This window comes from Dermacentor variabilis, chromosome 1, assembly GCF_050947875.1.
Source record: "Dermacentor variabilis isolate Ectoservices chromosome 1, ASM5094787v1, whole genome shotgun sequence".
Lineage (NCBI taxonomy): Eukaryota > Metazoa > Arthropoda > Arachnida > Ixodida > Ixodidae > Dermacentor > Dermacentor variabilis.
Window position 1 is genome coordinate 170,092,238 of NC_134568.1, and position 24,911 is coordinate 170,117,148.

The 24,911-nt window shown below is 44.7% G+C and overlaps 1 protein-coding gene across 2 annotated transcripts in view; it reads right to left on the bottom strand.

Moving 5' to 3' along the window:
* The window catches only part of Rgl (Ral guanine nucleotide dissociation stimulator-like), a 158,721-nt gene that overhangs the window by 115,029 nt on the left and 18,781 nt on the right, over window positions 1-24,911 (bottom strand). For both annotated transcript variants that reach the window (XM_075699469.1, XM_075699477.1), the window contains exons 2-3: window positions 9,344-9,448; window positions 7,267-7,463 (exon numbers count right to left, since the gene is read on the bottom strand). In XM_075699469.1, the coding sequence (XP_075555584.1) occupies window positions 7,267-7,463; window positions 9,344-9,448 (302 nt within the window). The remainder of the gene's footprint in view (window positions 1-7,266; window positions 7,464-9,343; window positions 9,449-24,911) is intronic.

Here is a 24,911-nt window from a genome sequence, read left to right on the forward strand (position 1 = left end):
CTTCCGTCGGAGGCATCGTGAGCTTGTCAGTCTCGTAGGCCACGGCGCAGTGCAAAGTACCTCTCGTGGTCTGTGTAGTGCAGCTGTGTTTTTCTCGCGTTTCCCAAGTTTTTCTTCAAAGTAGGCAGTGTGAGCAGCTGTTGCTATCCCTTGACACGCTGTGAAGAATGTTGTCAATGGGAAAGGAAAAAAATGCAAAGGTGGTGTTTTGTGCCAGGTTGCGACACTGGCTACAAGTTGTGCGGACAAAGAGTGTCTCTCTTCTGCGTGCCTGCCTGCAAAGATCAAATGGAAAAGTGGGAACGCGCCATGCCAAGTGCCGACAAGCCACTACAACAGAATTCTGCGGTTTGCAAAAGGCATTTCGACATGAGGTATGTTTGTACGTGTTTAAGCATTTAAAACAAGTTGAGGCTTGCACGTGTTAACAAATTGAGGGGTTTAACGACCCCCTGCGATGCACGGGTTATGAGGATAGCTGTAGTCGAGAGCTCCATATTAATATAAACGATCGTAAGTTCTTTAACGTGCACTGACATCGTACACCACATAGATGCATTTTGCGTTTCGCCTCCATCGAAACGCACCTGGACGTCCGTTTATCTTGTGTTGTAGTAGCAACTGCACTGTTTTGTCAGTGGTTGTAAATACAGGGACTTTCCTGTAAAAGAAGCTATGCTTATTTTTATTATATTTTTGCAGGTTCATCATGTGACACTTCATGCACGTCGTGAACGGAAAGGAAGTTTTAATAGCACGCGATGTTTCTGCCCTGAAAGACTGTGCTTTTCAGACAATTTTTCCAAATTTTCTCTCATACATGACAAAGACGCTGCCGAAAGAGAGGAAAAGGAGAGTGGGACAATGCTCTTCCGTGCCTGTGAAAAAGGGCCGCAGACACATTGACAATTCGGCATGTGAATCGGTTCAGCTCACTCCAAATGACAAACTGGACAGAACGATTGATGAAGTACCTGCAATGCACTTCATTTTTGGGCTTCAACTACCATCAGAGTATTGGTCACACCAGACGTTCCAACACAAAAATGTAGTATGTTACCAAACAGCTGAATATCATAAAAGCAAAGTACCTCCAGTTGCCTTCAAAAAGGTAGCTGTGTTTGAAATCATAGAACAAGCTTCAGCATGCTGCACAATTTTTCTGGCTGGTCAACTTCACTCCCGGCGTACCACTGACTCTGAGCAAGAGGCCCAAGAGCTTTTGGTACGTGCAGAAAAACTCTCTGTATGTTGTGGAGTTCGAAAGACCAACGAGTTCAAGCCACTAGATGTGTCTGATTGCACAACATTATCTGGGCATGGCCTGTTCTCCACTGTGCGTGATGGATCCGTGTCACAGGGTATGTTGCTCTTTGGTAGATGTCTCTTGGGCATCACAAGTGTGAAAACTTATTTTAGATAATTGATGGCTGACCCCTTTCCGGTTTGTTTCACAGATGTGTAGACCCAGATGCCTCAGCAGTGTTTGACGTGCAGAAAAGTGAGGCGAATTCTAATGGCTCGCTTGTTGTGCTTGAAAAATAAAGTGCGATGCCCAGTTGCACTGGTACTAACTGCGGCAAGGAAACTGAAATGTGCTGTTCGCACTTTGACGCGGCAGAACAAGAAAGTGCACACCCTGCATGAAGTCGTCCGAAAGTTACGACAAAAGAACTCCTGTATAAAGAAAAACAGTTTTGAGGCAAAGGTAAGCTATTGCACTTTTCCATAATTGATGATGTCTTAAATAAACAATGCTGTTTTGTGCCTTTGTTTCAGCTCAAGCAGCTTCCAAAAAAGCAACAGTGTGCTGTTCGAGCATGTTTTGAGGCATCGAAGCGCATATCCCTGCGGGGATATCGATATGATAAAGCGTGGCTCTTGGAGTGCATGATTTTAAGAGGAAGCTTTAGCTCGGGTGCTCCTATCTAAATACATGGAAAAGGAGAATTCGTTTTTCTCGGCAACCACTGCACCGACTTTGACGAGGTTTGTTGCATGTAAAAGAGACTTAAAATCTAGTGACTGTTGGTTTCAAATTTTTGATTTAGGTCCTCATTTTTCACTAAAAAATTACAAAAATTGAAAATTTTCAGTAAACAAAACTATCAAGTTTACAACTCTAACTCAGTAACGAAAACCGATAAGACAATTCTGTAAATTGAATCTAATAGTGCATCTAAAGCGGACAAATTTGATATGTTACTCATGAATCTAAAAAAAATTTAGTAATATGGAAATGCAGCTTTTGCAGAACCCTTGTAAACAATGTAACAAATTCACGTAAGATATAAAATGACACACCGAATTTGTCCGCTTTCGACGATCTGATGGATGCCATTTACAGAAACGCGATATCTTTTTTTGATGCAGAGCTATTAATTTGTAAACTTCGTGCTTCTATTTTTTTTCAAACTTTCGAATTTTTGAAAATCTTTGTAACAAAATTCAGGCCCTAAATCAAAATTCCGCTTCCAACAGTCACTAGAATTTAACTTTCTCTCTCAAATGCAACAAATTTCATTAAAATTGGTCCAGGGGTTATCTCAGAAAAGCTTTTTTGCATTTTACATGTATCTGAATAGGCCGCGTCGGAGTTGGGCCCGAGCTAAAGCTTCCTTTTAAGGATGAAGAGCCCAAGATTATATGAGCATTTGAGGGGCAATGAGATCCTTGTACTTCCCAGCCATGTGTGCCTCCAAAAGTACATCAAGGTATGCGACTACTTTTTTCCTATTGAGTATAATTTAATCATTCTTATGTTATATTTGTAGGCTTTCCAAGCATCTTATGGTTTTAGCCGTAAACTTCTTGAGTATGTGAAGAAGAAGGCCAGCAAAATGGACGAAATGAACAGGCATGGTGGGCTAGTTATAGACGAGATGAAACTTAGCGCTCACCTGGACCTCAAATCTACTATGGATATTGAGGGCTTCGTAAACCTGCGGCAGTTCACCGAAGCACAAGACAAGCACACAAAGGCTGATCAAATCGATTAATTACTTCTCTCCACCTTGCGGGTTTCCGCAGAACTATTACGTCAAACTCTTGCCGTTGCTTCGTGCTATCGACAAATTCAACTTCGCCCTGCCATCTGCTAGCCGCCTGGTTAGTTCAGATGGTAGAGCGGCTGCCCCGGAAAGGCGGTGGTCCCGGGATCGAGTCCCGGACCAGGACGAATTTTTCTTCAGCTGTGAGGCTTTTCTTTCGAGGAACCCGTATGGGTTTCCTTTGTTGCAATCGCTACGAACGGGTGGATGTCTGATTTTCCCTTTATTAATTACTTCTCTCCACCTTGCGGGTTTCCGCAGAACTATTACGTCATAGGCTGATCACGGCCTAGTTGGTATGTTTCAGCCTTTCGTGGGAAAATGGACACAGGTCATAGGTAATTAGCAGTCATCAAAGCACTAATTTTTCTTTCTTTTTTTTTTTGTAATTGCACTCATGTCTACTTTCCTTATTTTTTTTTTCAGGTGTCTTTTCTTCCAATGGAAATGTGAAGGCACCAATGCTGGCAAAGATAATTTTGGAGGCAATTCTATGCGAGCCAGCCGGTCTGCATGTGGACTACACCTGTACTGATGGTGCATCATGGAACTATGCCATGTGGCATAACATGGGTGTACACGGAAATGCTAAACATGTTGCGATGCAAGGTTCCACATCCATGCGACAAGAAGCGGTTCCTGCATTTAATCTCAGATTTTCCCCATCTCGTGAAATGCGTGCAAAACACTATGATTAGGCATGGCTTCAACACATACAAGGGCCTAGTATGCATGCTACTTTGTCTTCATTATTCAAAATGCGGTGCATCTGGAAAGAAGCTGGTTTAATAACCATTATGGAATCTTGCGGGCTCATTGGGAACATGTTGCGACGACATGGAAGGTTGACAGCAGTGCCTTGACATTGAAAGTTGCATCCAAGTTGACATATTCACACATATACCCTAGTGGATTTGAAAAGATGCGGGTAAATCTGGCCTTCAATATTTTCAACAGTGCAGTTGTGCATGCCGAGGACTTACATAAAGACAAAAATTGAGCAAAAGTACTCAAATCTGGAGCCAGCAAGGGTGTTCATTGATGTGATGGCTCAAACAATTGAAGTAATGATATCACGGTTTCCAACTGAATCTTTGAGGTATGCCCACAGCAACTGTGCTCATTTTCGTGTGCCGGTGGTAAATGCTTTTCGTGTTGTTTCAGACGTGGCAGTGCTCAAGAAACTGCACTTAACCGCATGCTGGCATTTCTGGATCAATGGGAGGCCCATGCAAAAGGGCTCGGCTTCTTAATTAAGCAAGAGCACATCAGAAGGTCTGCGTGTGACCATACATTCCACTAAAGACCTCTTGACGTATCTAAATGAAAAGGTTGGGTTCAGGTTCTTGATGACTTCCTGCCTCAGTCAGGACTTCTTGGAGCATTCATTTGGTATTGTTAGACAGTCCAGCGGAGCCGATGATCACCCCACACTGGCGCAGTTCATTATAATGAAGTATGCAAGCTTATGCATTTCAGTCTAGTCCATTGAAATAGAAAGCACGCAATCCAAAGTGTCAATTTGTCTAACTTTCTTGTGTATATGCAGGTGCATAAGCTTTTACAGCTTGGCCAAGAGCCCCAAGGGAGGAAATGTGTCCCCTGGACTTTTGGAGTCCTTGCTGTCCGAGGACAAGCTGCTCCCAGAAAACAAAGAAACGGCCTTGGATGACATTGGACTACCTGCTGAAGCCGCAGAAGTTGCCGTAGACCATGTAGACTATGTGGAGCAACACAGTGATGCCCGCCTGGTCTACTACATTGCAGGATATGTAGCCAGGAAGCGCATCCTTTTATCCAATTGCAAGGCATGCAGGGATGCCTGCCTCGTGACAAAAGAAAGTGTGCCGCACCAATTGCTAGCAGACGCTTACAAGCAGTGGGACATGGGGGAACTTATGTACTCATCAGTCCGCCTATACAGCCTCATTCAGACCCTCGAGGATAGATTCACTCGTGCATTTAGCACTACACCACTGCACGCAAAAGTCAAGAATTTCTTGCTTCTAGCAGCCAATGTGTACAGATTGGCTGCAGGAAGCATTCCGCTGATTTAACAGGATCGGTGTCTAGGTTTTATTGCATCACATGTGTTCACTTCTTCCTCAAAGGCTTAAATCAGTGTGTCATTCACAACAAAGCCAAGAAGGTTAAGCCCCGCATTTTGTAAAAGTGTGATGCTATGCAATAACTGCGTTATTTCCAATGAACATGTATTAAGTCACAAGTGCTCTGTACTTTTAGAATTTCTTCACCACTATGCTGATATATTCCATGAACTTCCTCCCTTTGAAGTAACATTACAATCCCAAATATGTGACCAATGTGCGGGCGACACATTCAAGGTTACGCCAACGTGCTGGCCTTGCACGGTGATTCCTATTAACTATACTTTCGGCAAGGCAAAAGCGCGCTAACCTCGGGCAAGAGGTGGTCACAGGAACCGTCGCTGTGTTGGCTGCGTAGTCTGTGCTCGCTGTTTCAATGTGGAATGAGAACAGCGAAACACATAATTAAATTTTCTCAGCATCTACAATGTAGAGAAGAAAATCTTGTCAGATTCTAATGCATTGAAACACAAAAACTAAGTGCTGTCAAATCATTTGCCCGCCCGGAGGTATGCAGACGCCGCGAGAAACTATGGTGCCTTAAACGGCGCCCCGGCCGGCAGCGCCGTCACACGGCAGCAACACGTTTTAGGGCCAGCTTCCGGAGGCCCGTCTTCACATCTCCCCACTCTAGCCACCCTACAGCTGCCGCTGAACAGTGCAGGACACCAAAACAGAAATGGCGGCCGGTGAAGCAAGCCGAACGCGATTTTTTTTCTTCGCACGAGTACATTACGCGCATTGAAACAGTTTCTTCCGCATCAGTAATGAATAATATCGTAAATATAGGAAAGTTTGCGACAATAACGTTGCCATGTCCACTTTGAGGGGACAGAAACAGAGGTGGGCACGCCTAGCTGCCAGTGACATAGAAGCACATGGCGGGCATGCTGCGAAAACTGCGGCATTTGTCTTCACTACTATCCTAATACGGCAAGTTTCTGCTAAGGGTGGGCGAATATCTTAGCTGTGTTACAAGCGTCGGCATATGAATAGGGTATACTGCAAACATATCAGTGTAAACGTGGCCACTATCGTTGTCGCTCGCAATTTGTTGCATGCCCACGAGTGCAGACGAGAAGAATCGAAAGGTGCCTTTTTTGTTGTTCTTCAGCAAAACCATTATGAAGCCTACAAATAATAAAGCCAAGGTAAGTTTGGTTGTAGTTTCTTTTTTCACGGGAGTGTGGAAAGTGATTAAAGGAATGAAATGGAGCATCTGCTTAAGAATGTTTGGTGCGTGCAGACCGCTTGGTATGTCTTCAAGAGTCGTTCGCGTGGCATTCAACAGATGGTAAGTGTGATCATCATTAGCTAGACTTAGCACACAACATATTGTTGCAAGAAGTTTGGGGTGCGATCATTACACGGGAAAGAAAACGAATTTTGACGACAAAATTCAGGGGTGCGATCACTATGCGAGTAAATACGGTAGTTTTATTAAAGCCTCACCACTCAACAGTTCTTCTAACCTCACTAAGGCCAATGATATCCCAAACAATGCCCGATAGTTCCTCAAAGAGTCCTGCTATGCTAGCTTCACTCGAGAGAGTCTGGGTGCTATAAATAGCCAGGGTCAGTTTCCATTGGTGGCCTGTCCAGCTCCAGAGATTCTTAGCACCCTATGCTGCATTACAGGTCTGACTGCCACCTTGGTCAGGTGCTCCACAGCTGCTAGGGACTGAGGGCCATTGGTTGATTGAATGAGTAATTTGGGAGGGAGTGGCCAAATACTGTACCAGGGAGGGAAATTCCTGTTCTGGCGAGGGAGTGTCTTTTGTTGAAACTATAAGGTACTCGTAAAAATGCGTGGAAAATTGGGCACATTACGATAAAATCGTAAACTTGGTGAGTAAGCTACAGTAACAGCACGATACTGGTTGAAATACACCCGCACAATGCACTGACAAACTGTTCTGGCTACTTGTGGAATAGAGACTATTGCTGGTGAATCCATTTTCTAGGTCTTCTGATAATTTACACCTCTAGGTGGTGCCCGCTGAACCCGAATTACCAGTTGACGTCTGTATATGTTACTAAGAACTAGCAGGCAATCCTTGCATTCTATTAACCAAGAGAACTGAATAGAAAGAATAAAGATGGCATACCTGGCCAGGAAGGCATCCAGCACTTGTTGAGGGGTAGCAAATGAGCGATAAGTAGCCAGAAACACATTGACATTTGTTGGTTCAAGTCCTCCTTCGTCGTCTGCCAGGTTGGCCACGATGGCCTCCAGGGGCCCTGCCTTGATGACTCGCACACGCACAGTCTCCCATTCCAAGTGGGATACTGAGTCCTCCGAGTCCTGGATGTGCATTTTAGAACCTTTTAGAGTATTAATTGGCCTTACTTATATGTTTATTTATTGTCCTTGTTTATTCACACAATATTCGCACAAATTCTTGTGTACACTGTTGTCTCCACAACGTTCCTCACTTTCCTACGAGGACTCCACTTTTGTCGAAGCTTTTACTGCCGCACCTGAACACTTAATGCGCAGCAAAATACTGAAAGCAGACTATCACGAGAAGTCCACAAACAAAAACACCAAGGACAACATAGGGAAAATTACTTGTACTTGCTAATTGAATTAAAGAAATGATAAATTAATGGCAATGAAAGTGGATGAAAAAGCTTGTTGCAGGTGGGGAACGATCCCACGTCTTCGAATTATACGTGTGATGCTCTAACTGTTGACTTCTCATGATACAATTAATAAAAATCAGGCCCCTAGGTTAAACCCCTTTCTTCGCGTTCTTACAAGAGCAGACTATGTGTGATGTAGAATTTAGCATAATGTTTTTTTCCCCCTTTTACTGCGTGCCTCTCACCAATGTGTTATGAAAATAATGGGACATTGAAGCTCGAGCTTACCTTGCTGACAGTACATCTTTGCCGAGCACTTTTTAAGTTTCATTTCTTTTAACATAGCTGAAATCGTTGACCACAGATAATATACTATAAACCACGTCAAGCAGCACTGTATGCAATACCAGTACGAGGTTATGGTATGGTATGAAAACAGGGATAATTAGAGATCACGGGGAGAGGCCTTTGTCCTGCAGTGGACATAAAATAGGCTGCTGCTGCTGATGATGATCTTCCTTTTACAAAACTTTAAAGCACAAGTCATCTAGTAGCCTTTCTGAGAAAACCATTATTGGGAAAACAAGAAATAGTAGGTCGCCGCCACTCACTTTAGAGGGGCCCCTGGTACCAACAGCTAAGCACTTAATTTAAATTAAATTGTGGGGTTTTACATACCAAAACCAGAATATGATTATGAGGCACGTCATAGTAGGGGGTATGGATTAACTTTGCCCACCTGGAGTTCTTTAATGTGCACCCAACGTAGAGTACACAGGTGTTTTTGCATTCTGCCCCATCAAAATGCGGCCGGGATTCGATCCTGTGCACTCGGGCAGTTAAAGTAATTATGGCAAAGCACGTTCTTGCTAGACCAATTCCCGAGACATAAAAGCAGCCAGAAACCTTAAAGGGTGCTAGCCCATGTGTACTATTCTGGCTGTTTACCAAGCTGCCGGACGGGCATTTGCATCTGCGAATGGCTAACCCCCATATTCTAGAATGTTCCTTCACTTGACTAATTTCTGGTTAACATCCCTGCCTTCTCTCTTTCTTTCCTCCTTCCCACTTGACACTCAGTGTGGACTCTAGAAAAATGCCTTCGATTGGTCACTAGTCTTCGATAGCACTCAGCAATTTGAGCTAAAATTTTGCAACAAAGCACTATCAGTGTATTTGAATGCACTAGAGTGGAGGGGCATGTTACTGGAGTGCAGCATATCCTTCAGTTGAGGGAAGCAGTAAACTCCATTCGGAATCAAGGAAGAGCTTGGAGTCAAGGTCCATTTGTGAATATGCGAAATCCATCTGTTTATGGAACAATTTCATGAAATAATCCTTGTCAGTTTCAAGCACAGTACCAAAAAGCTAGGGTATTTTTTTCTAATGTTAAAAAAATATAATTACAGCCACTCTTCAAAGCTGAGAAAATATCAATATAAATGAATGCTTTTATTTGTCCCAGCAATTTAGGTAATGGACCCAAGACAAAAAGCACCAAAAGATACACGAGATATACAAAAAAAAGAAAGGAAGGGGTGGACGAACAGGCTAGCAAGGTAGGTGAAACATTTTGTAACTGAAATCTCAAAGACTCACGTGACGACTGAGAGAGCTACTTGGATGGTACCGTACTTTCTTAAGGTAAACTGTGTAGACTGCTCCATCACTTTTCTCTTCACCCCAAAGGCGCCAAGAAGGTTGCTGTAAATAGCAAAAAGAAAAAAAAAACACACACACACACTAAGACAATAATTCTGTAACCTGAAATAGCTACAATACAGAGGTGTGAGGAAAAGAGCAGCTAAGGCACCTATGCTGCACATCTTCCACATGAAACAAAAGGATTATGCAACCAATGCAATGACAGAGTGCTAGTCTATGATATGCACCACAAGGCATATTTAATATGGTTTATTATCACATGTTGATGATAAGCCTACTTGCAAACATCACTGCTTAGATCCCCCTCAAAGAAATCATTATGCAGCCTTTCTAGAGCTATATATGTCAAACATAAGCTGTGCGCACATTTGCACACTGACAAATCTATAATATGCCCAAGACCTACATGCAAGATGTTCAGAAAAAAAGTGACATGCACACACAGATGCAGGTCGTCTTCTGGTACAAAAAACAACAAACACCTATAATGGAGAGCTAATGGCTGGACTGGAATAAAACCAGGTTAGAATAGTTGTATTTTATTCTAACCCAGCTGTGGTCCCTAACATCAGAATAGCTATTCATGGTATGGACATAACTAACATTACGTAGGCTACATTTTTCACTGTTTCATGTCCCGCTTTACATTATGCTGCAACTGTAAACTAAGTAGGTAATGTTACTGTTCTAATTTATGCTGCATAGCATGTCTCACATAGGTTGCAATAATGTATTGGGATGCATATCCCTCATTGCGACTTCATCCTATGCTTGTCGTGTCCATTGCATTCCCTTGCCATTGCCTGCTGTGTAGATGGTAAGAATTTTGTCAAGTGGTTTACTACTTTTACTCCTGCCACCTCTGTCAACTGTACACGCATTGATGGGAAATAAAATTTATTATTATTATTACTTGCCTTTTCCTGAACTACCATCTGACTTTCTTTTTTAAGGATCGATAGGTTTTTGGTTTGATTTATTTAGGTTCATTGGGGTTTAATGGCACAAAAGCTACTCAGGCCATGCTGCACCAGTTACAAGACAATAGAAAATGCAATGTTAAAGCAGGTAAACCTTCCAAGAGTTGAGGAGGACTTCGGGATGAAAACTTGGGAGGTTTATTTACATTATTTACAGTGAGAGTCAATTAACAGTCTTAAAGTCATTATGGGCCAGCAGCAACTCGGAGGCTGCGGCCCATGGCAAGAAGCTCGAAAGAGATGAATCAAGGAATGCTCTAGGAATGCTCTAGGAATGCTCCCGGTCTGTGTCTTTTAAGCCCTTCGGTGTCTCGAAGACACGTCACATTCGGCCAATGGGCGAGCCCGCTCAGGTGTCATCATTTTCAGCCAATAGTAGGTGCCCGTGCGATTGTGCCACACCGGCAAAGAGAGTTGCTGCTTGGTCCCCAACTGTCCGAGGGCTTACTTCTCCTTGCGGTCTTGCCTTGCTGAATTGCAATGCGCCGTCACACTAGGCGGGTGGGGGCGACACTGCCAGGGTTTCACGGTGCATTACACCCGTCTTGCCTCTTGGACCCAAGTTACCTGGAACAGTGCCAGGCTCTCGCTTCACTTTCGGGAAGAGTCAAGCAGTGAATAGCTCCACCTGCGGCACACGAGGTGGGGGCCCGCCAACTTGTTTGCACGTGCCGCACCTCTGGAATGTGGTATCCGTGCTTCTGTGCTTCTTAATTAGCTGTGGCGCGATTTGATGTGGTCTGGTGAACTCTAAGTAGGCTCAGGAAACGGTCCCGTATCTAACAGCTCGTCCTCACCCCGGAAGTTCGGAATGGCCGGTGAACTCAATTCGCTGGCCATGAGGAACGCTGAAAGAACCTGCAGGGTACTGGTGTCGAGCCTCGTTTGACGAACTTCGGGATCCTGGGCCCTGGAGAACGTACGTCAAACAAACAAAACAACACAGCACTGCACCACGTGTAAGCGCAGGCTCTTCACCCCTGACTCGCCAGGCTATTACTGAGTCAAAATGAACCCTCATCTTTTATTTCCCCAATTTTGACAAACCAGTTCCAACCACCTTTCCAAACGACTATCCATTTCTCCCCGAATGCCGACAAGACCAGAGTGTCATTGTTGTAGTAAAACAATGGGTCGTTGCCGTTGCAAACAAACAATGAAAACAGCCGAACATAACTTAAGTGGCCTAACTACTCGAACAGCATGTTTCCAACCTATCACAGTGGCGTACTTATCGCACGTATTGGTGCCACTGAACAGTCTGGTCAACTTCACAAGTACGTAATCACAAGCGCGCTAGCCTTGTGGTCACTAATCAGAATGCGTACTTGCATCGTAGGCAAACTTTTCATTACGCCTACTCCCGTGTCTTTCTCTAGTCCATATAGGACACGTATCTTAAACGAACAACTACACTTGCATAACTTACGCACTCCGTAGAACCCTTAAAAAAATGCGTTGGCTAATAACTAGTTCTATGCACGCTCACTAAAGAAGTCAGAATACGGCTGCCCTCAACACACACAAGCAACCCAGTCAAAAATCTGCTTCCTTCCGTCCGCACAGGACACGCGCTAAAGGAACTAAGAACGCTTCTCAGTGCAAATGATGCACTTACTGAAAACCTACGCGGTTAACCTTAGAAAATAAAAAAAAAACGCATAAATAAAAGAAGGTTAACTAAAACACACGCGTGCTATGATAGGCCTCTCACCGATAACCTTGACACTCAGGTTACTCACACACAAAAAAAGAAAGCCTATCTACTTATTAATGAACACCTCGCGTTACTACGTTAAAAAAAAAAAAAAACGCGTCTTTCAAATCTCGAACTTCTCAAACAAAACATAAACAGAGTTCATACCTTACATATTGAAAGAAACTTAAATCGCGAAAATTATCAGAGTGCTCAAAAATAAAACAAAACACTTCATTTCTACGGAAGCGCTCTTGGCCTCCCTTTCCAAACGCTTACGTCTGACTCATACTTTGAGCCGTACCCGAGGTGGTCGTGGTCCGAAAGCTACTCTGGCTACCGAGGAACAACAATAGGGCTGACTCACTATGAGCTCCCCCAAGACGTTACAGACCCCTGCCAATTTGCGTCCTAGCGCCCCGCTTTCATCACGACCTCGATTGACCGCGTCGCTACTCCCCACCTGGTCTCGTCTTGCCACCTTGCGCTTCTTTGTACTACACGCAGAGCTTCGAAAAGAATGACAGAACGACGAGGAATTTAACTGCCCTGTGCCCTTTGTCCGCGTCCGTGCAGAACATGCTTCTCGGTCTCTTTTTGACCTGTGGCTCGAATGTTTATGATGCGTCAACATCGTCAGTGATGACCGCACCTTTCTTTTCTCCGCGCCCTGCCTTTTCGCGCCTGTCGCCGTCTTTGGCTTCGCTACATTAGCCACCGCAAGCCGATCTTTACGGTGCTTCTTTCTGCGGCGCTTTCTCTTTGAATTCTCTTTCATATCGCCTTCTGGCGCCTCGTGCTGGCCATTACACATCTCATCGGCCCGGATCGGTCTCTTAGCCGCACAGTCTGAGTGATTAACTAGATCACCCCTCTCTTGGCTACCTAGACTGGCGGAGAGCCGCACCAATCCCTGAACAATGCAGTTGTTCTCTCTTGAGCTACACAGCTCGCAATCCTGAGAGCTGCCCTCAACTGCATCGCTCAGCTCACACTTCACTTCGGCACGCAGATCTGGCTCGACATGGGTGCTCGCGTCTGTCAAGTCCGCAGTATTCTGTACCTCGCCAACGACCTAGCTAACATTACATGCGACGCACACGCGTGGTGACTGTGCGAATTTGTTCGCAGCTGGCCTCGCTGTCTCTACAGTGCTCTGTTGGCACAGCACCTCGTCGCTTTCACTACAGCCTTTAACGGCCTCTGTTGCCACTAAGGCATCGTTAGCAGCTAGCCCTTTCCCTTTACCTATGAATGTGCAGCCAATCTCACAGGCAGTACTCTTCTCGTCGGCTTTTGGCGAAAATTCGGCAGATACTTCCTCATTCTTTTGCTCTGTACTACCTACAGAATTTTCAGACAGGCGTTGTCTTTGCTCCTTTAACTGTTGAAAATATTGTATCTGTTTTTCCAATGCTGCTATCTTTTTCTCGTGCTTTTGCTCACGCTCACGTTCTTGATACACACGTTCACATTCATTCTCGTGTTCTTGACGCTTACGCTCACTCTCACGTTCACGACGCTCACGCTCCCGTGGTTCTTGTATCACCTCCCAAGCAATCTCAATGCTTTTATCATCATTGCCACTATCTTTAATCGCCTTTATGATAGCTGGCGTTTTCATCTGTCCGTCCGCCTCAACTCCTAAATCGTCGCACACCAACAACAAGTCTAACCTCGTCAACCTTCTAAGATCCATGGCAGCTGCCCAGATTGGTGGTTAGAACTGTTTTCCTTAATTAATTTGTGCAAACACACAATGCAATAAATTCCCGATTCCTAGAACTATCAAAATGAACACACAACATTTGAAGTCTGGCGAATCAAAAGGAAAAAAACCACGCGCTCACTTACGGTTGCAGCACCCTGCCATCTGGTTCATTGGTCCGCTGTTCCCGGTTCCTCAGGACTCTCTGGGTGGAAGGCTCGCTCTTCGCTACTCCCAGTTCCTCAGGACTACTTTGGACGAAGGCTCTCTCTTCTTCACTGTTCCAAGTTCCTCGGGACTCCTTTGGACGAAGGCTCTTTTTCGCTGTTCCGGGTTCCTCAGGATTTCTCTCGACGAAGGTTGATCCGTAGCGCTGTCACCAGATGTTGCATTTGGAGGCGATCCCACCGCTGGCAACCAGTTGTAAGAGTTGAGGAGGACTTCCGGATGGAAACTTGGGAGGTTTATTTACATTATTTACAGTGAGAGTCAATTAACAGTCTTAAAGTCATTATGGGCTGGCAGCAACTCGGACGCTGCGGCCCGTGGTAAGAAGCTCGAAAGAGATGAATCAAGGAATGCTCTAGGAATGCTCCCGGTCTGTGTCTTTTAAGCCCTTCGGTGTCTTGAAGACACGTCACATTCGGCCAATGGGCGAGCCCGCTCAGGTGACGCCATTTTCGGCCAATCGGCGAGCCCGCTCAGGTGTCGTCATTTTCGGCCAATGTTAGGCGCCCGTGCGATTGTGTCACACCTGGCAGACGACGCTGCCAGGGTTTCACGGTGCATTACACCCGTCTTGCCTCTTGGACCCAAGTTACCTGGAACAGTGCCAGGCTCTCACTTCACTTTCGGGAAGAGTCAAGCAGTGAATAGCTCCACCTGCGGCACACGAGGTGGGGGCCGCCAACTTGTTTGCACGTGCCGCACCTCTGGAATGTGGTATCCGTGCTTCTGCACTTCTTAATTAGCTGTGGCGCGATTCAATGTGGTCTGGTGAACTCTAAGTAGGCTCAGGAAACGGTCCTGTATCTAACAACCTACCTTACATGGTGCAAATAACCAGTAGTCTCTAAATAGTCAGACAAGTTAATATATGGCACTAGCGCGTCATTTGCCAGTAATAGGGAAGGGTGTAAAGGTATGTGTAAATTATATAGGTTCGTAAAAGCTTCAGTCTCTGTGTTTCAAAGTGTGGACATATAAGAATATGTATCACTGTAGGATGTTCATTACAATTTTCACAAGTCGGCAGGTTTCCTTTTAGAAGGAAAAATTGTGTCAGATGTATGTGTCCAATCCGAAGTTGACACAGGATCACCTCATAGAACCGTTGCTGGTGACTGCACGATTTCCACTCGCCAATTACAGGTTTAGTAAGATGTAGCTTGTTGCTTATACAATGGTCCCATTCTTGTTGCCCTTTTGACATTAAGGCCTTCCTAATTACAGTGACAATATCTTTATATGGAAGCATCGTGTTTGTTATGTCCTTGTGTGCTGCCATTGATGCGCATCTATCCGCTGCTTCATTACCCGGTATACCAACATGGCTTGGTACCCAACAAAACCCAATTGATCTGCCATATTGTTTGACGTTACCATGTTTAAATATCCCCTAACAGGGGTTCACATTAGGATTTCATGTGAAGAGCCTTCAGTGTGCTTAATGAATCAGTGTATATATGTTTTCATGTTTTTCTGCGATGATATTTTGAACCACAGTCCATATTGCGTAGACTTCGGCTGTGTAGACAGAGGCATGCTGTGGGAATCGAATACGTCTTCCCAGTTTTTTGTGACGGCCCCCACACCCACATATTCTTTTGTTTTAGAGCCATCAGTATAGAATTCCATGCAATATTGATATTTGTCCTGAAGAGCGCGAAACTCTTGTATGATGTGTTCGTGCGAGGTGTCCTTTTTCTTTAGAGGTACCAATGCCCAGTCACATAACTGTATGAATTCGCATAACGGGGGTAGCCGTTGTGGCCTTTTAGCAACCTGAAGGAGCTCACCAGAAATGTCATCATCACGACAGTATTCTTCATATTGCAGAAGAGGTCTAATCATGTTCGGTTTATTTGTGTAGTGTAAACACGAGTTGCACTGGGTGACGATTTTGTAGCATATGTGTTGTGGTGAGGACTGGATTCGAGGTATGTAGGAAAAAGTAGTACTCTGCGATGCTGTAAAGGAGGCTCATTAGAAACAATGTGTAAGCTCTGGACAGGCGATGTTCTGTAAGCACCACTTGCCAAATGTAGTCCAAGCTTACGAACTGGATCAAGTCGTCGGACGTAAGACTGTCTGGCTGAACCATATATGGTGCTACCGTAGTCTAATATGCTACGTAGCAAAGTGCAGTAGATGCGTAGCAGGCATTTACGGTCAGAGCCCCAGTGCTTCCGGGACAGGGCTTTGAGCATGTTAAGTACATGGTTGGCTTTAATTTTAAGGCTATTTATGTATGCGAGAAAGTTCAACTTTTTACCAAACAGAACACCCAGTAACTTGCGTTCTTGTTTTACCGGTAGTGTGGCTTCCTGTAGCCTAAGGATGGGGTCTGGTTGTAGGCCTCTCTTTTGTGAAAAGACAACACTAATAGTTTTTTAGTTGAGAAGCGAAAAACATTTTCAGATGCCCATTGCACAAGTTTGTTTAATGTAATTTGAATTTGCCGTTCGCAGGTTATGAAGTTCGATGCAAGATATGCAATTCATAGATCATCCACATATAATGAGTGCATTACAGAGGATGGAATTACATTATTGACTGAGTTCATTTTCACCACAAACAGTGTTGTGCTTAACACTGTGGGGATGCGTGACTCACGCGTCCCCTGAGATCTAGTTTTCCCGCATAGCTCGTCTCCTGCAGGACGGCTTCGCCGCGTGGCCTGGCGCCCGCGGCGGTCGGAGTGGTTGAGGCGCAGTACGAGAGATGGCGCGAGTGTTACGCTGCTAACGCCGCCGACAGGCGGGGTTACTTGGGCGCCGAAAGAGAAGGCGCTTCCGTCTTTGGTTCGAGATCGTCAAGCGGCGCGGACGTCCCGCGCGGGCGCCGATCCATGCTTCTGCGAGACCGCCTCGCGTGGCCTGCCTTCAAACGCGCCACCGTTCGCGTGACCGTACGCGAACGACCAGGCGTTGGGATCCAGCATGGGGCGAACATATTCGCTCGCTATCTGGTCGCGGTGAGTCTGACTTCTAGATTTGTCGCGCGCTCATCGGCATGTTTTGTGGATAGCAACTCGGCTAGCAGGCATTGATCTATGAAAGGTGCAATAAATGCCCTTGTGATTGTTTGCACTACTGTACTGTCGTTCCTTTGTCCCAAGAGCACGGAGGAGGACTCCACATCTGGCTGCCCAACGTGGACCTCTTGGGGCATCGCACGATAGCTTTAACAGTTTTGCTTCGTTCGAGACCTTGGTTTGATCCGAAGCGTAGGGCTAGCGTCGATTTTGATCGCTAGCGTTGGTTGGCGGCGTGCTTTCTTGAGCGAGGCGACGGTGGCTGTAGTGTGAACTTGTCAACATGCTAAGCCTTTTCGCAAGTGTTTTTTTAATGACATTCGTCGGTACGAGAGCCACGTGGTCTGCATCCTGGGAGAGCGAGGCTTAGCGCCCGCGGAGCATTGGAAGCCTGACGCGAGTGAGTACGGAAGCCTCGTGGGTGGTCCGAATTTCTCATGTATATAGCTTCTCCTATCTCTGACTCTGATGAAGTCGCGGCTCTGGGAGCCGGGTGGCCGCGGGCCACGGGTGCCACTACGGGCTGACTGGTATTGCGGCCTGGCACTGGGCGCTCCGACACCGTCTGGGACGGCGGGCGCCGTCAACTCGGATGCTGTGTGCATCGAGCGGGGTAGGACCACCTAACAGAGCTGACGTCTCCTCGCGGCTGCCTGTTTTGCGCCTATTTTGGGTGGTGTTTTTTTGGATGCCGGTTGCTGTCAGGGTAGCGACGCTTTAGGCCTAAGGCTTTAGGAAGCTGTCTGTCGCACGTGGAGGGACACAACCTGTGGACTGTGGCGTTGAGGTGTTGCACTTTGCTTCCCTCATTTTAGTTAGCCTCGCACGAATTGAAATTACTCGTTCGACTCAAGGAAGCGAGCTTCGTTCACGTGAACTTAGCATCTGAGTAGCTGCCCGATCTTTGGCTAGCCGATCGAACATCGTACCACGTGGGCGATGCGCATGCAGAATTCCTCTCCCTTGCACTACTTTAGTGTTTGCCGAGTGATTTGAGTGTACGCAGCGTGGAGTCACCCCTGGTTTGCCGTCACCTGCACATCGTCTGCGCTGCTGCCCCGGACTACGATCGAGCCACCGGGCAATGGTGATGCTGTGGCGAGTTCGGCGCAGCGACTTCGGCGGCCGCCTGTATCAGCTCGCAACCCTCGGCGGCGGAGAAAAGAGCCGGCGGTCACCGACAGCTATTGCGGCTCTCGCCAGCAGGGCGCGTCGGCGCGAGCGACGCTTGCTCGTTCCGACTACTGCGTCGCCGTTTCCGGAGTCCTGGCCTGGAATCGTGCCGTCGAGTCTGCAAAGCTGCTGCTGTGACCGGCGGACGCCAGCGTAGTACCCAAGGACAGTCGGCTCGCACGTTATGGACAGCGTGTGGACATTTCCTCGGCGCGGCCAATGTTGCATGTACTACCTTCTTCGCGAAGCACGCGTTGATGTTAGAGCGTGACATGTTTCGCCGGAATATGTAGCGATTTAAGGTTGGGGGGATGTGGGGATGCGTGACTCTCACGCGTCCCCTGAGATCTAGTTTTCCCGTATAGCTCGTCTCCTGCAGGGCGGCTTCGCCGCGTGGCCTGGCGCCCGCGGCGGTCGGAGTGGTTGAGGCGCAGTACGAGAGATGGCGCGAGTGTTGCGCTGCTAACGCCGCCGACAGGCGGGATTACTTGGGCGCCGAAAGAGAAGGCGCTTCCGTCTTTGGTTCGAGATCGTCAAGCGGCGCGGACGTCCCGCGCGGGCGCCGATCCATGCTTCTGCGAGACCGCCTCGCGTGGCCTGCCTTCGAACGCGCCACCGTTCGCGCCACCGTTCGCGTGACCGTACGCACGAACGACCAGGCGTTTGGATCCAGCATGGGGCCAACATATTCGCTCGCTATCCGGTCGCGGTGAGTCGGACTTCTAGATTTGTCGCGCGCTCATCGGTATGTTTTGTAGATAGCAACTCGGCTAGCAGGCATTGATCTATGAAAGGTGCAATAAATGCCCCTGTGATTGTTTGTACTACTGTACTGTCGTTCCTTTGTCCCAAGAGCACGGAGGAGGACTCCACAACACACATCCCTGTGGCACACCATTTTCCTGAATGAATATGTGTGACAGATTTACTTTGATACACTTCATGCAATGTAAATGAAGTGAATAAATGCAGAGCTTATACGAGATTTGCACTTATGACCTTTAACTTTAACCTTTAGCTTTATGTTTTCATAATTGTAAGAGATACTGCAAGCACAAATAGATCACTGCATTTCTAGCACTTTCATGATCATGGGAGCTTGAACATAAGTATCAAGCAACTGTGATTATGGCATATTTACAACTGTCTTTTTCAGATTTCGAAATGGTTTTGTAAAAGTAAGTCGCCCCATACATTTGTCAGAAAAATTAAGATAGGAGATAAGGGTTTAGGAGAAAAGTGAAAACATTGCACTAGTAAAAGAAAGACGTGGACCAGAAAAGACGGACCACATACTCAATTTTCTTGGTACTCCTCTGTCTTTTCCAGCTAGTACAATGTCCTCTCTCAACCAGACCCAGCTTTCCAAGTTTTTCATATCACTCTTACTGAAAGAAAAGCTGCCTTTCAATGCAGCAGTTGGCTTTCATATCGAGCTTGAATGATTCTGACAAGGATGAGGCACTGCTGCTGGTGCACCAAACTATATACAAAAAGAAAAAAAGATCGTCTACAATGCACACCTGCACCTGTTTTTTCCTCGATACAGAAACATTAAGGGGGGTTGTGGGGCTGAAGAGTCAACTTTTGAATTGCTGCATCAATTTTGATAAAAAATTCAGGGGTGTTTCATCTTCTTGTCATTAGAGTATGTTTTAAATTTTGGTACCCTAGCACGAATAGAAAAAAACTTATAGCTGTCACATTGACCAGTCAGGTGTGTCAGCTTAGGAAAACTCATTTAAAAAATAATTAGGATATGCTAATTGTTTGTGATTAGATACCTTCTAGATGGTTTATAGTGCAGGATAAGGCCAGTCACATTTTTTTATGTCATTTTTGTAAAAATGTTATCACGAAAAATGTGCTTTTTTTTGTCATTATATGTCAGACATCTGATAAGTTTTTGTAATGGAAAATATTTAGGGATCTGAAAAAAAAAACCTCATCCTCTTCCTGACAAAATTTGAGTCTAGAAACCACCTTGTAAGCACCTTTTGGCAGAGCAGTTAGAAAATAATAGTTTTCCTGAAGGTTTTGTTTGGCCAAAAAGTGCAAACTGAGAAAAATTAGCTCAAAGATTTCAGAACATGCTATCTTAAGACCAAAAATTATTAAATATTATTAATAAAGGGGCCTTCCTTCATAGGTTTGACCCTCCTCTTCAATTCAAACCTGCTCTACGGCAATTGCTTAAAGTCTTCATTTTTTTTTTAGCTTTAGAGCAGTGCAGTGCCCTTGCCTGCGCTTGTAGACAAGGGTGCAGAAGCCAGAATTATGCCTTTCTTCTTTAGTTTTTAACTTGAAATCCGCTGAACTATCAATGGAAGGTTCCTAACCTGGGTTCCTAACGTTTCTTGCCCACTCTATGGCCGTGTCTTGAATACAGCGCTCATGGGCGCTCTCAACAACGAGCGCACGCCGTCACGAGAAGAGAATTTATTTTCTCTTCTATGGCGTAGATTGTAACCAAATCTGGTAATGAGCTTCTTTATACGTCTAGGAATCCAAAATAAATAAAACTGAAAAATATGTTTTTCTGGTGAAAATCGCGATTTAGGCCTCGCATCCCCTCACAAGGTTACTATGACTGCTAGTTCTAATATGGTAGCCTGCAGCGCACTTCACAGGTACTTTGTAAGCTACAGCACCAACACTAACACATTCTTTGCAGCACTGCTCAAATGACCTACATTGGCAACAGCACCCGCTCTGACAAATTTATCCTTAATGATCTGTGCAGATGTGCTCTCAGGAGCGTGTAAACGACAGCTGACAAAGTACTCTCCCATCTTTGAACCTCACAATATGCTGCTTGGAGCAGCCTGTTAAGGAAAGCAATTAAAGAACCATTAAGGAGGCCTGCCACACACTGTGCCAAAGGGTCATAATCTTTTTTCTATTTTTGTACATACACATGTCTGTAGGGAAAGCAAGATGTGTACCTTAACATACTATATGCCGTTAAATGCACAGAATATCTTTTTTTTTTATTGGTGCTCATGATACAAAAATACCAAAGATTGACAAAGGGCACCCTGCACTTAATATTTCTTTACTTCAGGAACAAAGCAGGTTATGTTTATGAAGGTGCACTAACAATGAAATGAATATGATGTATCATGAAGACTATTCATAGTCAAAGCTTGTGATTACACTGAGAATCTCATAATGACTACTCGCCCAAATTTGTAGCAACAGTGGTGACCTAAGCTAAAATTTCGAACTATCACTAGAACTTACCTTTTTCTTTTTAATGCAACAAATTTCACTTAAACTGGTTTAGTGGGAGCCAAGCAAGAGTACTTGTGTGCTTGAAATTTATTTGAATAGGAAGGTCTTGATGTAAACTTTCATATCAATCTCAGTTCATATACAAAATCGCTTTTAGCAACACAAATTTCAAGCTTCTGCGAACATAATCTTCGAGATTTGTAAATATAACAAGTGCACTGCCCCCTATTGCATTAAAGAATAATTTGCTTACACAAAAGGCAGATTTTGTCTTTTTCCTTGAAAAAAAAAAAAAAACAAGTTGACTTGGCAAAACGTTGGCTGCTGCTTTCACCTTGTTCTCGTTTTGCTCAATTACCAGCCTTGCAGCTTTGCCAAGACTGCCTCAATAGTATATATTACTCATAACAAATTAACAAATTAAACCAAAATGAAAGTTCATTGCAGATGCCTTGCATATGATTTGTGATCATGATCCAACATCAGTAACAGTTCAACAGCAGCGTCATGGCATGCAGTATTAGACTACTTTCTGTGTTGACAAGTTATTTCTCTTTAAAATGCTAACGTCCTGTTCAATTCTATTAACACAAAGCTTAATTCTTTTCATTTTTCCCATATTTTCGTGGCACATTTTGTGTCTTGTTGGTACCTTTAATTAGAGAAATTGTGCAGCCATTTCAGACAAGATTTCTTTGACAAAGTCATCCCTTCGGGTGAAATGAATGCTGAAATGTCTAAAGAAGAGTTATCTAGCAACCTACATTGTTTAATGCTTGCCTCTAGTGTCTCTTAAATATTTTCATGAATTCCCTCTTTGCATACCTGCCAACCTTCTAAACTGAGAATTCATGAAGATATCACAAAGGGATAGCACACATTTTTTAAAAAGTTTGTTTCAAGCACACACCTTTGATAAGTACACTTTACTACTTGTGTACCTCTGATACACATTTTGTAGGACCCTATATTATCAATGATTCACTTTTAGATGTAGCACACAAGCAAGAGCAAACTTAACTGACAAAATTACTGTATTTCCTTCAAACCAGCGACTTTTTCAGGAACTTTGCTGCTACAATTTTCACCTGCTGCGAATAGACTTTATCGAAGCAGGTGCCCCTTTTGTAAGACGTCTTGTGCTGTTATAGAAGGGCGGCGCAGGTACCAGCACAATTTATTTTCATGAATTTTTTTTTTGCAATCTAACGCCACCCCATCTTTCAAACTTGACGCAGCATTCATGAAAAGGTGGAATGAGCCCAAATTCGTAAACGTTACGAAAAATTCGGGAGAGTTAGCAGATATGCACTTTGGCTGCTAGGGGGGGGGGGGGGGGAGGCCAGATGGTCGATATATGCAAGACTGACAATTTCTAGCATTTGTACAAGGGCTTTTAAAACAGCGTTCTACAGTAGTGGACTGTTGCTCATTATCAAGAAAGCATAGCTCTAACATATCATAGCCAACCTGTAAAGAAAATTTAGTGCTGCATGAGAGCTTTGAAAGCACTAGCTTTTGTTATGCTATACCAAAGCTGGAATGATATTCAACAGCTTACTTAATCTACTATTATTTTATGCAATATGTCTATAGTGCTCACACAATATATACGTGTTACCAGCAACACAATTTCTATTAATCTGTTGCAACAAGACGATAATTCCATTTTCTGAATGATTTTCCTGAAAGAATTAAAGAGTTCAAAACAATTGCACTTAAAGGCAATATGGCACATGAGCAAACAAAGTACAGGCAATCATGCTAAAAAATTATATAAATTTGAATCTGCACTGCAGGGAAGCGCTTAGGTTTAGCATTGGATTGGCAAGCATTAAAGGAAGTCTGTGATGCAAATTGAGCAAGCAACTTTCATTTGCAGTTAGCAAAGTATGGATCTTGGCCCATATTATGCCACGAGAGCACACACACCAGCACATTTGGTATTTTATTCAGCGCAAGAAATGCATATTCCTCGCTGACCATAGTAGCATGCAGCAATGATCATGGTCAGCGCATACAGCATATGCTATTCACTGCAGTTGATTACATGTGACTGCATTTCCTCATGCTAGACAAACAAATGCAAAAAAGCAATGTGCTTAAGTTGTACTGCCTTTTCATTTAGAAATTTAGCATCTAAACAAACATTAAATATCTAAAGGGCAAAACTGCGATGCATGAGTAGCCACGGGGGGACACTGCCGACTACTGATTTATTTATTCATTATACATACTTTCGGAGCCCATTGGTGCTACAGAAAGGAGTGGTGTATACAGAGAGAAAAATGCAGAACAATGAAATACAAGATTGACAGATGGAATGGTGAACAGCAGCTTTGAAACTTAACGTATTCAGAACAGTCGCGACTGACACAGGAAGGTAGTTCCAGTCATTACATGTGTGAGGTAAAAACGAGTCATAGTACACATTGGTACGACAAGATAGCACGAAGCCAATACAATTGCATCTATGATGTACTGAAAAAACCGATAAGTGTTCGCTTCACAGGTGTAATGCTGGCATGACGAGAATGATTAGAACGAAGCGAGTTGTGTTGTTCTGAATGGCTTTGAGGAAAAGATTAGTTATGATTGAGGGGAATCCCAGATGGCCAAGGCATATTCTAATTTTGAGTGAACAAGTGTTTTACATTGTGCCAGTTTTAAAGATGTAGGAATGGCGTACAAGTTTCTGCACAGATACCCTAGTGTTCGATTAGTGTTATAAGTTGCATATGTCACCTGTTTATGCCATGATAGATTGTGAGTGATATTGTTACCAAGCATGGCCAGAGACGAAGCTAAGGACAGTACAAAGACTACAACACTCGCTGACGTCGCGCAGACTGTCTTCCATTTTGTATGCCAGTTAATGCATTGTAAATGCCTGTAAATATATTTAAACCTCTCTTCTCTCCGTAACATTTTGGGGGAGGTTACGAGCTCTCCAAGACGGACGACTGATGTACACAGCGCGCACTTGTTGACTACATCGGCAATGTCAGCTCAAGGCGAGACTGCTTTGGCCACTTCGCCACCCATGCCCACCGTCATGGTGGCACAACCATGTGATACAGAAACCTTTTCTGGCATGGATAATACTGACGTTGAAGATTGGCTTCAACTACACGAATGGGTGAGCGCGAGCAATCACTGGGACCAGACTGTCATGCTTGCTAACCTTGTCTTTTACCTCGTAGGCATGGCGCACGTCTTGTTTGAGACACAAGAAGAGGAACTCACCAGCTGGGACTTGTGGAAACAAAAGCTCACCGATTTCTTTGGCAAGCCTGTTGGCTGCCGCCCTGCTGTGCAGAAAGAACTTGTGTGCCGAGTTCAGACTTGCATCGAGTCCCATGTAACATATATCTAGGACATGCTTGCGCTTTGTCGCAAGGTTGAGAAGATGCCGGAAGCGAAAAAGGTCGCCCATATCCTCAACGGAATTGCAG